This window comes from Canis lupus, chromosome 36 (genome assembly GCF_011100685.1).
Source record: "Canis lupus familiaris isolate Mischka breed German Shepherd chromosome 36, alternate assembly UU_Cfam_GSD_1.0, whole genome shotgun sequence".
NCBI lineage: Eukaryota > Metazoa > Chordata > Mammalia > Carnivora > Canidae > Canis > Canis lupus.
In genome coordinates this window covers 22,847,936-22,862,160 of record NC_049257.1, presented here as the reverse complement: position 1 = coordinate 22,862,160, position 14,225 = coordinate 22,847,936, and the positions used below count along the sequence as shown (strand labels likewise).

The 14,225-nt window shown below is 38.8% G+C and overlaps 1 protein-coding gene across 6 annotated transcripts in view; it reads left to right on the top strand.

The window, feature by feature from the left end:
- The window catches only part of CCDC141 (coiled-coil domain containing 141), a 194,770-nt gene that overhangs the window by 105,718 nt on the left and 74,827 nt on the right, over nt 1–14,225 (top strand). For all 6 annotated transcript variants that reach the window (XM_038584984.1, XM_038584981.1, XM_038584980.1 and 3 more), the window contains one exon: nt 11,224–11,396. In XM_038584984.1, coding sequence (XP_038440912.1) covers nt 11,224–11,396 — 173 coding nt within the window. The remainder of the gene's footprint in view (nt 1–11,223; nt 11,397–14,225) is intronic.

Genomic DNA, 14,225 nt, shown 5'->3' with positions numbered 1-14,225 from the left:
TTTGGCATAACAATTATACATAATCCTAGTTAAAGAGCTGGATTTAAAACATTAATATAATTTTAAAATCCCTTAATTTTTTTTGTTACCCTGAAAATTCTGTTTACACTAGGTAAGGGGTATTTTCAATTTATATCACCTCTGAAGCACTGAATTTTCCTTTTAAAAATTCACTTTACTGTACCATGAGTGCGCTGGATATTTCTAATTTTGAGCATCCCTGTCCCTAGATGAAATCATGTTGTCCAAGATTATGAGGCACCTGAAATTTTACCCAAATTTCAAGCTAATATGCTAACTTGCCACTGTTTTGTGGATGCTCACAAAAGACACATGACTGCTGTGTCAGTTTTGAAAGACTTTTTTATTCACAAAAACAATAAAAGAAATGTCAGTGTGTCGAATCACTTTCCTAAGTCCAATTCCCTGGGGCCGGGGTGGGGGGTGGGAATGGGGGGCGATGGGCCAGCAGATGGGCCCAGCTGGACGACTGCAGGTGCAGCCTGGTGGAGTTCTAGGAGGGGAACCCTCAGCTTGGGGAATCTGTTTTATAGCAAACAATAATCCAGCCTGCTGTTTGTCTCAGAAGGAGACATTTTCTCAGCCCTGAAGGTTGCTGGCTGCAAACCAAACACTGAGAAATGCCCCAAATAAAGAAGGGTCAGTGTTAGGCATTCTTGGCACACCAATCATGATGGCTAGGAGCGCTAGTGACTCTCCCAACACATGCAGCACTGTGAAAGAAAGAGGAGGTCAGCGCTTTAAAAAACGGTATTTGCTTTGAAAACCAATTCCATTCTTGATAAGTGAATTATTTGTTCAGCAAACAACCTTATTCCAAATTTGTTAAAGCTATGTCAATATTCCCCTTCAATATCTGTGCCAAATACCAGCGTAAGAAATATGCTAGTATCATATAATATATGAATGAATGAACGTGACAGCTCGAGTATTTGCTCAGTAAAAAGTGAAATGTATGATTTTAAAAACACGACTTTCACTTTTTAAAAATTTTGTTAAAATGAAAAAGATGTCCTAATCTCATCTGCAGAATGGACTATTGTTAGTGCTTTCATATCATATATATTTCTCTTTTTAATCTGGATTTTTTTTATCATATATTGCTGGTACTTTTGTTGCAAGCACCTGGAAATTTTCCCTCTTTCTTCCTCTCCCTTCATTGTAATTAATTCCCCTCTTGCTCAACTTCAGATATGGATATTCATATTTACTAGAAGGAAAGTCATAATAATTTCTTTTAGTGACGTCTCTAAGTAGTGTGGTGAATAATTAATTACTTTCCTTCTTTAGGGGCTCATTTCTTTAGCATACTTTTGCTACATAATTACTGTGTGTCAGGTGCTATTCTAAATATTGGGGATACAGCAGAGAACAAAACATACACAAAAATCTAGATTTGTGCAATTCAGTAAAGTAGAATCATCACCTAATTATCCACCTCGACAAGACCTCCCCACGGCCTTTGCCCTGTGGATTCAGGAGTGGCATCGATTGGCATTTAATCCTGCTAGGGGTTGCGATTACCCCAAGGTTCAAGGGTCTGTTTCTTACTCAGAGCGTCTGCAGCCTTTGGCTTGAGGTACGGCAGTTTGTACCTGGAGTGAGCGGCAGGTGGCGATGTTAGCACACAGGACCCCAGAATGTTGCTCCTAATGCTTTTTCATAAACCGGCCACTGGATTCAAGTGGACACCGAGCCAACTGTTACTTAAGAACCTGAGAGACCCCTTTTCCATTTTGGGGCTATCTACCATGTTGGTGAACTTATTGCTAAATCACTTAGCAACGAATACAAGAAGGGTTAACTGTCAGTGTGGGATGGCAGCTGATTGTTTCAGATGAAATCAAAGTAAGGATGGAGCTTGGTACGATTTTTCTCATTTATGTATACACTATTCTCCCATTCTCAAAATAGGTGCATGTTAGCCCAGACATGGGAAACAATCAAGTGAAATGGCCCAGATGTTGTACATATTGAAGAATGAAGAAACCTGTCCAAGTAGCGGACCTAAAAAAATATTTCCAGAAGGAATTGGCTAAGATGATATAAATGAATTCAGGAAATTAAGCTAATTGTCATTGGACGTCAAGGGAAGTGTACTTACATTCAGTTTCATAATTCTTAGGCAGCCTGTCTCAGATTTCTCCTTTCCAGAACAATTTCCCTCTCTCTTACAAAGTACTAATGCATCTTTTTTTTAAACTCCCTCCATTCTTTTACGTTTCCATTCAGCTAATGTATCATATACCTAATGTTTTCATGTATCATATATGTACTTTAGCTAAAGCAATTGAAGATATAATCCTTGCCTTCAGGACCTCTTGGTCCTAGTTTGGAGGAGAGGCAAGGGAACGGAAGTGTTGTGCACTTTGGGAGAAGCCCAAAGCTTCCAGAGTGAGTGTAGAGAATTAGGGAACATAGAGGAGAGGGCCAGGGAAGACGTGTCAAAGAAGGCTTCTCTAGAGACAATGAGCACTGAGCTAAGTATGAAATGCTGGGGCAAGAAGGGGTGGGGGAGGACTGAGTGGTACAGAGTTATGTCTTGTTTGGGGGAGCCTGAGGTAATTCATTTTGCCAAGAATGTAGGATATAAGCCCAGAATGATGAGGGACGTGCAGTAGAAGTAGTCATGGCATCAGGGACATCTTGAATAGTATGCTAAAAAGATTCTGTCTTGGGGTGCCCAGGTGGCTCAGTCAGTTAAGCATCTGTTTCTTAGTTTCAGTTCAGGTCATGATCTCAGGGTTATGAGATCGAGCCCTGCATCAGGCTCCACACACAGCACAGAGTCTGCTTGAGATTTGCTCTCCCTCTCCCTCTGCCCCTCCCTTGCCTGTGCTTGCTCTCTCTCTCTCTTTCTCAAATAAATACATTTTTAAAAAGAAGTTTCTATCTTTAAAAAAAAGTTTCTATCTTATGCTGAATATATCCTTAAATATGAAGAGATATTGAGGACTTTTAAAAACCATGAAGCAAACCTCTTGATACAGAAGCAAATGATGTCTTAATTTACTCTCCTCCTGTATGCCCTCTGAGAGAATGGTTTAGAAACCTTTAGTTTTAGAACTCAAGGACAGGCTATTTAAATCACAGCGAATATTTTATATACATATATATACAAAATACATATAAATAATAACAAAAATATATAAATAATAAATAAATAACACAAAATATTATATATAATAGAAAAGTTATCAAAAACAAGAAATGCCTTTAACATCTTACATGTCTCATGAAAGCCCACAACTCAACCCATATTTAATTAGTCTTAAAATGAAGGCAGTCAGTTTTATTGTCACTTACTCATGAGTATCCTTCACAATAAAGCTGTTGAGTGACTTCTAAGCGAGTCACGAGTGTATTTATTAGTTTCCCTTCCATGTACAATTTTAAACTGTTACATCTCTCCATTGGCATCAGATATAGTCTTCTTTGTATAGTAGACATTCCTGGGTAGAATTTCTTTTCTTTGCTTTGCTGAATTAAAACTCCTTGAGGATAAGAAACATGTCTATTTTATTTTGCATTCACCAGGACAGAAAAACACCTAGGGCAGTGCCTTTCAAGTAGCAGATGCTCAATAATTATTTGAATTATTTGAAGCAGTGAAATATTAGAAGCATTATATTTTCATAAGAGATTACACTGATCCAAGGTCATTGGAATGAGATCCTTTTGAAAGAGGAGAGCTTAATTACTTTAATACATGACTTCAAGCTCAATCTCTATGTCATAGCTGAGAAGGGAATTATGCTGGATGAAGAGATCCACACGTACCACCCTTACCCATACCACCTCCTCCAAGAAGTCTCCAGGGAGCACTAACTGCTTTTTTTTCGTTATTCCCCTAGTATTTCTCTGTGCTCCCTAGAGACAGATTGTGTCTTAGTCATCTGTGCATACCACCTCGTGTTCAACAAATTTTATTGAATGAACGAGCAAATGACTAGCTATGTGATAAGTCAATTTACAGTTTAAGCCTGAGTTTTCTTATTTTCTTTTTTTTAAGATTTTATTTATTTATTCATGAGAGACACAGGGAGAAAGGCAGAGACATAGGCAGAGGGAGAAGCAGGCTCCCTGCAGGGAGCCCGATGCCAGACTGGATCCTGGAACCCCGGGATCACTCCCTGATCCAAAGGCAGATCGCTCAACTGCTGAGCCAGCCAGGTGCTCCGTGAGTTTTCTCTCTTTAAAAAAAAATTCTAACAATCCTTATTTACTTCAGGGAATGCCATTCAGAATACAAGTTCCAGCAACTGGTGATAAATGTACAAAAAAAATATTTTCAGGATAGAGTTGGAGTATAAATAAATAAATGGAGTTGTGGAGTATTTTTTTTTTTTTTGGAGTTGTGGAGTATTAAATGAAAATTTTTAAGTGTTTATTAGGATGACACTTTTCTGTGAAAGTATATAACAGCAATAATTGTATTTTACATGATATGCGATGTAAATGTATCATTACATCTAAATGAATAAATAGCATGAGTACACACACACACACACACAAATAAAATAAAATAAATAAAATAAAATAAAATAAAATAAAATAAAATAAAATAAAATAAAATAAAATAAAATAAACAATATGATAGATTTTGGAGCCAAGCTGCTGAGGTATGAATCTGGCCTTAGACATGAATTAGTTCCATGACCTTAGACAGTTACTTAACTTCCTTTTACATCCACCTTTTTTATCTGAAAAATAGAAATAATAATTATATGCACCTCACAAAGTCACTGAGCTATTTTTTTTATAAATTTATTTTTTATTGGTGTTCAATTTGCCAACATATAGAATAACACCAGTGCTCATCCCACCAAGTGCCCCCCTCAGTGCCTGTCACCCATTCACCCCCACCCCCCGCCCACCTCCCCTTCTACCACCCCTAGTTCGTTTCCCAGAGTTACGAGTCTCTTATGTTCTGTCTCCCTTTCTGATATTCCCCACTCATTTTTTCTCCTTTCCCCTTATTCCCTTTCACTATTTTTTATATTCCCCAAATGAATGAGACCATAAAATGTTTGTCCTTCTCCGATTGACTTATTTCACTCAGCATAATACCCTCCAGTTCCATCCACGTCTAAGCAAATGCTGGGTATTTGTCATTTCTAATGGCTGAGGAATATTCCATTGTATACATAAAGCACATCTTTATCCATTCATCTTTTGATGGACACCGAGGCTCCTTCCACAGTGTGGCTATCGTGGCCATTGCTGCTATAAACATCGGGGTGCAGGTGTCTCAGCGTTTCACTGCATCTGTATCTTTGGGGTAAATCCCCAGCAGTGCAATTGCTGGGTCGTAGGGCAGGTCTATTTTTAACTCTTTGAGGAACCTCCACACAGTTTTCCAGAGTGGCTGCACCAGTTCACATTCCCACCAACAGTGCAGGAGGGTTCCCCTTTCTCCGCATCCTCTCCAACATTTGTGGTTTCCTGCCTTGTTAATTTTCCCCATTCTCACTGGTGTGAGGTGGTATGTCACTGAGCTATCTAAATGAGTTGATACATGACTGGTGCATAGAAGAATTAAGCACTTAGTATGCTCTAGCCATTATTTTGTTATTATATATGCATTTAATACTGCACTGGCCACTCTCATGTGACTTGAATGCTTCTGTTCATTTTCCTGTCCCCAGCGTGCACCACGGTACATGCTCCATAGAGTCAAATAAGCATTTCTTGAATAAATGAAAGAAAACAAATGCTTCACTCATTGTAAAGGGACACTTTCCATGATTCCCAAAATCATCCTAAAACCTAGTCCACTTAGATAAAAGAAACCAGAAAGTATAAACAATGACTAGCTGGGTTCTACTTGTGGGTGGAGTTTATCCATCTCAAAGATAGGCTTACCTCAGAAAAGGTGAGAGTTTGTCAATACATAAACTTCCTTCACTCTTGTTGATACGATGCATCAGCTACATGCCATTTTCAACCCCAAACTCACCTTTCAATGTTTTTTCAGCTTTTCAGATTGTGAGGCCCAAACCAGGTTGAGGACCTCAGGATTTTACACATCTCTCATTAACACCACAAAGCCGCCTTTTAACACTTGGAAGGGGGGTGAGTGCTGGGGCCCAGCGGAGAGAACCTTGGAGACACAAGAGGGACAGGGACACCAGTAGGGAGCAGCAAATACTGGGAGCTGAAAATCACATCACCCTTTGGCTCTCGCCTTTCTGGCATTTGAGAGCTGGGGCAGATTTGGACGGGATCTGAATCAAGTATCAGCTCTCCAAACCAGGAGTCACAAGAAATTATCTCAGGTGGTGTTTAGGAAAGGAAATGGAGGCTCTCCGTCTTGATGAAACGGAACCCCGAAGAAATCTCTGCAGACAGTGGGATTCTCTCATGAGAAGCTGAGTTTTGTGACCTTGGTAATTATAAAAGTTCCAACCAAACTCATTTTTCAGCCTTGGAACTCATGAAAGGAAAATTTCAAGGTTCTACACTGTTCAGATTTGTTTGTTTTTAATGTTGATTCCCTTTAAATAAGTTAGTCTAGCAGCAAACAATACTACATCTTAAGCATCTTTGTGAAATAGTGTGATACAATTATTCTGGGTGACTCATGGTTCTTGCTTAATTTATAAATCTCACTAATTATTTTTAAAAGAGTAGAATGTGCTATGTCCTGCTACTATGTCTATTTGATTTGGTCCAGCCCCACTTTGGATCTTGTACTTAACAATGGAGGAAAAAAAATCCTTTTTTTTCTTTTTTTGCATCAGTTATTCTTTTTTTAAAATAATATATTTATTTTTATTGGTGTTCAATTTGCCAACATACAGAATAACACCCAGTGCTCATCCTGTCAAGTGCCCCCCTCAGTGCCTGTCACTCATTCACCCCCACCCCCTTCCACCACCCCTAGTTCGTTTCCCAGAGTTAGGAGTCTTCATGTTCTGTCTCCCTTTCTGATATTTCCTACCCATTTCTTCTCCCTTCCCCTCTATTCCCTTTCACTATTATTTATATTCCCCAAATGCATGAGACCATATAATGTTTGTCCTTCTCTGATTGACTTATTTCACTCAGCATAATACTCTCCGGTTCCATCCACTTCGAAGCAAATGGTGGGTATTTGTCATTTCTAATGGCTGAGTAATATTCCATTGTATACATAAACCACATCTTCTTTATCCATTCATCTTTCGATGGACACCGAGGCTCCTTCCACACACACAAAAAAATCTTTATTAGCATCGTAAAAAAAACCCAAACAACTCCTTAGTCTTTCCAAACCAAGGCAAAAGAGCCGAGTGGTCTCCTTATCTGCCCAAGAACTGGTTGGTACACTATCAAATAAATCATCAAGAAAAGTTAGAATCCAGAGGGAGAAAATATTATCCTTGCGCTCATATCCTTGTTTTTGCCCCTAGTCATAAAATCTGTATTTGACCAAGTTTGAAGAAAGAGAGGAGTGTGAAGAGAAAACTACAAAGGAAATATTAATTCCACAGGAGTTTATATGGGAGTCATAGTGTCATTGCTAAAAATAACTTGCTCTATACCATGTGTGAGACAAAGAGATTCTTTCCAGACTGGATCCAGTATATCAGGTTCCTTTTGCATATGGTAAATAGAAAAGCATTCGGTTCTATTCCGGGAATAGATTAAGTGAGAGCAATGTTACTTAGATCATTTCTGGAATTGGTACATAGATTCCTCATCAACTTCTACTTGGGGATAAGATAAATGAGTTTTACATGGGATTCTGACAATCACAGACAGTATAATCTTTTTGAAAGGGGACTCCTCTTAAAATCATTAAATTTAACATTTCTGTGTGTTTAGATGATTCCCAGTAGGGTTAGGTTTGGATTATGGATAAAAAAATAAACTCTCTATACTATATGATGGCAAATTAAATTTAAATAAAAATAAATAAGCAAAAAAAAAGGAATAAGTTCTCTTACAGTATGCACCTCACCTTATTTGTAAATATATTTGTTGAGCTAATGAAGGAACACAACCACTCACCTCCTTTCTTCCACCATAATTCTATCAAGTGTGATACATGGGATAATTTGTAAGTAGGTGCTTTCCTAACACTTTGATCTTTTTGAGAAAAAAACTCTAGAAGAGAATTTGGCTATTTTAATTCTAAGTTATGGGTTATCTTGGTCCTTGATGTGCCACCTCCTCCTTCTAGTGACTGTTTTGCCTTCAATGTATTCCCACATTATTGAGATATAATACTTTTATGGTAACATTCAAGAAGGGAGTGGAGTCCCCTTGCACATGCATTTAATGTACATGCAGCTTTAGACTCTAACTCCTATGAAGATGAGACCAGGGCCCGAGGATATGAGAGTAGCAGCTGTGCACTGGGGCGACAGGAGGAAAGGCCCAGGCATGATTAATGACCACAGCAGGTGGTCCCGCTCTTCTCAGTGACTTTTCAAAGATGTGTCCAATCAAGAGTTAGAGTAATCAGGAGAAAATAATTTCTGAATATTTTCTACATGTCCACCTTCTTGCCCTAACTTTCCTACGTTTTTCCCATCTCTCATTCTCAAAACAACAACAAACATGTATTAAGGTTATAGTGGCTTAATGCTAAAACAGAGTGGGATCAAACTTGTAGAGAAGAAAAAGCACTTTGGAATTCTCTATCCTTTCCCCCATTCACACAAAGAATTTTGGGGACTCCTTCTTTTAAGGGAAGAAAGAAGTGAATGCCGTCACGTGTCGTATATACACTTTCTCTTTATTTCTTCCTTTAGTCTAGCTCCATGGCTCCAATCCTCAATGTGAGCATGAGTTACTATAAGCACTTGTGCACATACACTAAATTTTAAGTATGATTTAAGGGGGTTCATGATAATTTTGACAGCGCTAGATTTTTGTTTTAGGCACTAACTTTAAAGCTAAACTTTGATCAACATGAGACTCCACTTCATTAAAAATAAGCAATAAAAATTTAAAATATAAAAACAAAATTCCGGAAATAGTGGTGGTTACTGCCAAGTGGTATTTCAATGTGTCATGGAAAGATTGGGAAAGTGATTCAAATAATCTTTTTCAACATCAGCATCTTGACGCGTTTAGCTCTGTGGCCAACTACAGAAAAAAAAAGTGGGAGGATCAAATAAGGAAGAATCTTAAGGTTCAAAATTTCTGTAATAAAACTATCTTCCTTTCCCAGTCCTGTGCAGCATAAGAGAAATCACTCAACCTTTCTCTGTATCTCTTCTCACCTATAAGAAGGAAAAGTAGACACTTATTTACAAAAAGTTAAGTTTTTAAGATCTTACTTTTTCCACCTAAGATGAGCAGGCTTCTTGGAAATGCCCCTTCTATCTTAAGCCTCCTCTGGTAATCTTTTGCCACATGGCTCCGTGGGCCAGGGTTTAAGAGCAGGGCCTCAGGGCCTGGCAAACTGAGTACAGAGACCAGATCTGCCACTTAGTAGAAGTATCACTTTATGCAATTTATTTAATCTCTCTGAGACTCAGTTTCCCCAGTCAATACAATGGAGATAATTTCTCACTTCCATCCGGGGCTGTTAAGGATAATGTGCCTGAAACTCAGCAGACATCAAAAATGTTTGTTGGCTGAATGAAAGGTAATCATGAAACACAGAGTATAGAAGGAGCACAAGTCAGTTCCCATTAAGCTATAGTTGGTATTATTACTTCCTTTCATCCAAATAAATAGGAACGATTTTTTTTTTTTTAATATTTTAAGCAATCAGAAAGAGCAGATTCAGGAGACAGGAGGAAACTGATGGGACTACAGAATATCGACATATAAATAATGGTACAGTGTTTGAGAAATTTCACTTGTAATTCAAATTCTGTTCGATTCTGATTCTGACATGAAAATTCACTCCCTTAGATGGCAGCCAGGTGCAGGTACAGGGATACTTACTTATACACAGCTCGCCTTAGCCTCTATATTTGGCTTAAACTGTGTTCCCTCAGCATCAACTCAGCCTTGCTCTTCTGGTCTCTCTTCAGGTCACAGTGGGAACTAGACTCATGAGGCCATCCACTTTCATGGCTCAGGAGTCATCTGTGGAGTCTTCCTACTGTACCTGGTAGGACCCTACCAAGCTCACTGGCTTCCAACTCAACAGTCCAGGAAGGCTAGACTTCACGGCCCCTGGTGACTGTGACACCATCAGGCTTACGAAGATAGGAGTATTCTCCAGACTGGTATGGGGCATCCCATTTGGGTGGCTTCTTCCAGTAGTGCCAAAGAGCAACACGCCAAGAACTCCTTTGCCATGCAGGTTTTCCTTAAGTTACCTAATTCATCTTCTGCTCTCCAGACCCAAGGTCAGAAATAGGCTACCAAGACACCTATGGACACCAATGCACTTTGCTCTCTTTCTGTTTCCCTCGTGTTGCCATGGTCCTCTTTTACTGCCTTTATATCATATACTCCTCCATCTTAATATCCACTAGGCCTTAATGGACAAAAGGATAGTGCCTCTCTACTCTCTGTTAACTCCCTAGACTTAATCCCCCACATTTGGTTGTTGATCTGCTAAGTAAAGAAAATAAAGGAATTTGAAAAAACGTCTCTTAAGACGATATCTTGGTTTGCAAGATGTGTTTTTCCTACATGGACCTATTTTGTGTGTCAGAAGTGAAATATTACCTTGGCCTTAGTCTTTGCACAGCTTCAGAATCAAATTATAATCTTTGTAGACAGATGGGTGTCTTGGATGTAACAGGTAGAAGGTCTTATGCTTAGAAAGACAAGGGATGAAAGCATATTAGTCATTTCTTGAATATTTCTCTGTAATGACTCAAGGTGCAATTTACTGGGCAATTTCCTTTTAGGAGCATTATAGGACGTTCAGGTTGTGAAAGTCTGCATACCATTTTTAAAATATGTCCTCCATTATTTGTATACAGTACAGAACGTGCAAAAAGTAAACCTGGCTCTCCGAGTTCTACACAGTTATCGCTGTGTTGTATAGGTGCATTCTCAATGTAAACTATTTTGCTGGCTTTATGGTGTTGACACTTACATATGCCGAGCTAAGTTATGATCAGTTTCCCTACATGGAGCCTTAAAACTACACAGCTGTTTTCTTAGACTAAGATTGTTGTTTTGGTTATGATCAAACTAATAAATTGAATAGGCTGGTTTAATCTCTAGTATTTCATGTACACATTGATGTAGATTTTAAACTAGAAAAGCAGAAAATGAAAGTTATGTTTTCCTTGGCAGGCATTTGATGTACTTGGGAGAGTCGAAGCTTACCTTAAGCTCCTTAAATCAGAAGGTTTAAGTCTGCCTGTCTTGGCATCGAGGCATGAGGAATTACACAGAGAAATTAAAGACTGCACAGCTGATGCTTTGCAAAAGGGACAAGCCTTAATCAGCCAAGTAGACTCCTGTAGGTGAGTAAATCTATTTCTTCCTCAGTGTAACAAGCTTTTTCATGGTTTCCACAACCTGTTAAAGAAGTAAGTTGCTTGATTTTTTTTTCTGCTTCTGATGTTTTGCTGCATTATGACATGGCTTAAAAGGATCTATTGAATTTTGGTCACCAGTGATTCTAAACACAGCACTGCTCATCCAGAAGTGAGTCCCTATTCTGAGCCTGAGGACCTGAAGACGCTAAGGCTTTTTTTTTTTTTTTTTCTTTCTTTCTTTTCTATGAGTTTCTGAAATGGAGAGAAAGAAAGGACAAAACTAAAAACAGAACTTAATTCTCAATGCTTTTCATAGCCTAGCACCCTGGCGGGTTTCCTTCTCCTTTTTAATTCATGAACATCGAGTCTACCCTGTTCCTTTTTTCCTTTCTGGAAAAAAAATAGAGTACCAGAATTCCATTTCATTTATGACCTTGGTGGTTTACCGAGCAAAACCTTAAATAAAAGGTGACATTATTAATAATAACAATAGCTCACTTTTTTAAAAACTGAGAGTCTACCATGTGCCAAGCACTGTGCCAAAAGGCTTAGGAACATTATGTTATTAATCCTCACAAAGACTACAAGACACACAAGAGTAGTCCTCCCTTATCCATGGGAGAGTAAGTCCCCCCAGTGGATGACTGAAACTGCAGATAGTATCAAACCCTGTATATATACCATGTTTTTCCCTATACATACATACCTGTGATAAAAGTTTAATTTATAAATTAGGCACAGTAAGAGATAAACGATGATCACTGATAATTAAATGGAACAATTATAATAGTTTATTGTAATAAAAGTTATGTTAATGTGATTTCTCTTTCTCAAAATGTCTTATTGTAGTGTATTTACCTTTCTTGTGACATGAGATGATAAATGATTACATAGTGAGATGAAATGAGGTGAATGACATAGGCTTGGTGACATAGTATTAGGCTGCTGTTGACCTTTGACAGTATGTCAGGAGAAGGATCATCTTCTGGACCGTGGGTGATCATAGGTAACTGAAATCACAGAGAAAACAAATCTGCAGATAAAGAAGGGACCATTGAACTATTAATATTCTCCTTTTATAAATAACTAAGGCACAGAGAGGCTAAGTAACTTGCAAAAGGTCACATAGCCAGTTATAGCAGAATCAGAATTTGACATCAAGCACACAGGCCCTAGACCCCGCACTCTTATCCAGTGTGCTAGGGCAGGTTTTTATTAGCACATTTGCTGAGTGTATCTGTGTGGATTTAGATCTGGGTAGAAATGAGGAGAGAGAAGGACCTTGAGAAACAGAAAGAAGATGCAGTGGGAACATATGAAAAATAATAGGATTGGAGGACAAAAGAGAGATGCTGGGGCAGATGGTGGAATATATATTATCTAGGAAGACATGAAGGCAGGGCTTACATTTTGACAGAAGGAGACAAAAAGATTTGTGCAAATGAGATAAACCTAGTTGTTTATCTTCTGCATCAATAATCTTCTTGAAACTCAGAGATTAAATTTGAAGAGTGATTAAATAGGTCAAGTGTGGTAAAATTACTTTTATTTCTCTTATTTATTCTACCTCTTTTTAAACTTTATTTCTCTTTAGATCTTCATTCTACTCTGTTTTAGCTGCGTTTAAAAGTGTTCATTTGGTCAGTTTGGGTTTAGAGAATTTCCTTTTCAGAAGACAGTCTGAATCTGGACAGAGAGATTTAGCCAGGACTTGTGATGGTTGCCATGGGACTATGTGAAGCCAAGATCTGAAATAATCCAGGGTCTTCCTACAGGACCCAAACAGCTGAGGCTACGAGAAAGGCAAATGCTTCTTCTCTTTTAAAAATTAATAACTGTAGCTACTAAATTTCTTTACTTTAGCCCAAACCATCTATCAGATAAGGGTGTGTCCGCTCTGCTCCAGGAGCCCCAGCCCACCCTTGTCTAATGCAAAGTGTGGGCACACTCCTTTTTTTCCTCCCCTGCTTAAAGGTCCAGTCTTCCAGAATGTATGTATACGTGTCTTGCATCATGCAGGAGCTATCCTATGGGGTGCCTGGACCCAGGGTACACGCCAGACACCGATCTGAGTCATGGGATGATTGGATGAAGTAGTGAGGTCTCCAGTTGGAATTAGGAAATGGTCCCATGTCAGCTTTGCAAGTGAGTCTCAGAGTACAGATACTCTGTTTAGGCTACTCTTTATTGGTGGTACTTTCCATGGTGGTACTTTCCATGGCTTTGGGCAATTTCTTTTCCTGCGCTGGGTAGATTAGGAGGCAGCCAAAATCTCTTCACTAAATCTTTGGAAGTCTGTCTTTGGTTTACTGCCCCAGAAATTCTACGTGCCTCTGCCTCCCTGAGTGTGAACCCTGTCTTTTCGACTCAGCAAGACCTCTCGGCTTTCTCTGGGTCCCACTGCCCTGAGTTTTGGTCTGGAAGTTGCCTCTCAGGCAGTAAGCTGATGTGATCATTTACTTCCCTTCTCTCAGGGATCACCATCCTGGGCTACCTGTTGCTCAACATCTCAGAACTATTGTCTCATATGCTTTGTCTGTTCTTCTGTCATTTCAGGCATGAGGGTCAATCTAGTCCCTGCTTCTGGCCAGAAAAAGTTGCCTATTCAGTGTTGATACTTAGCTCCTGGAGTTGGAAAGCTGGTCACAATTTATTACTCTTCAAGTTCATCCTATTTGCTCTGATTAGTAATGTTTTATCTTCAATATTTAAATATAAGGAAAAGTGCTTATATTGTATATTACATTCTATTTTCAGGGTTTTAGCAACTGCTTTTGGCCACTCACTTTGTTGTGGTTGACATGTTTATTTACT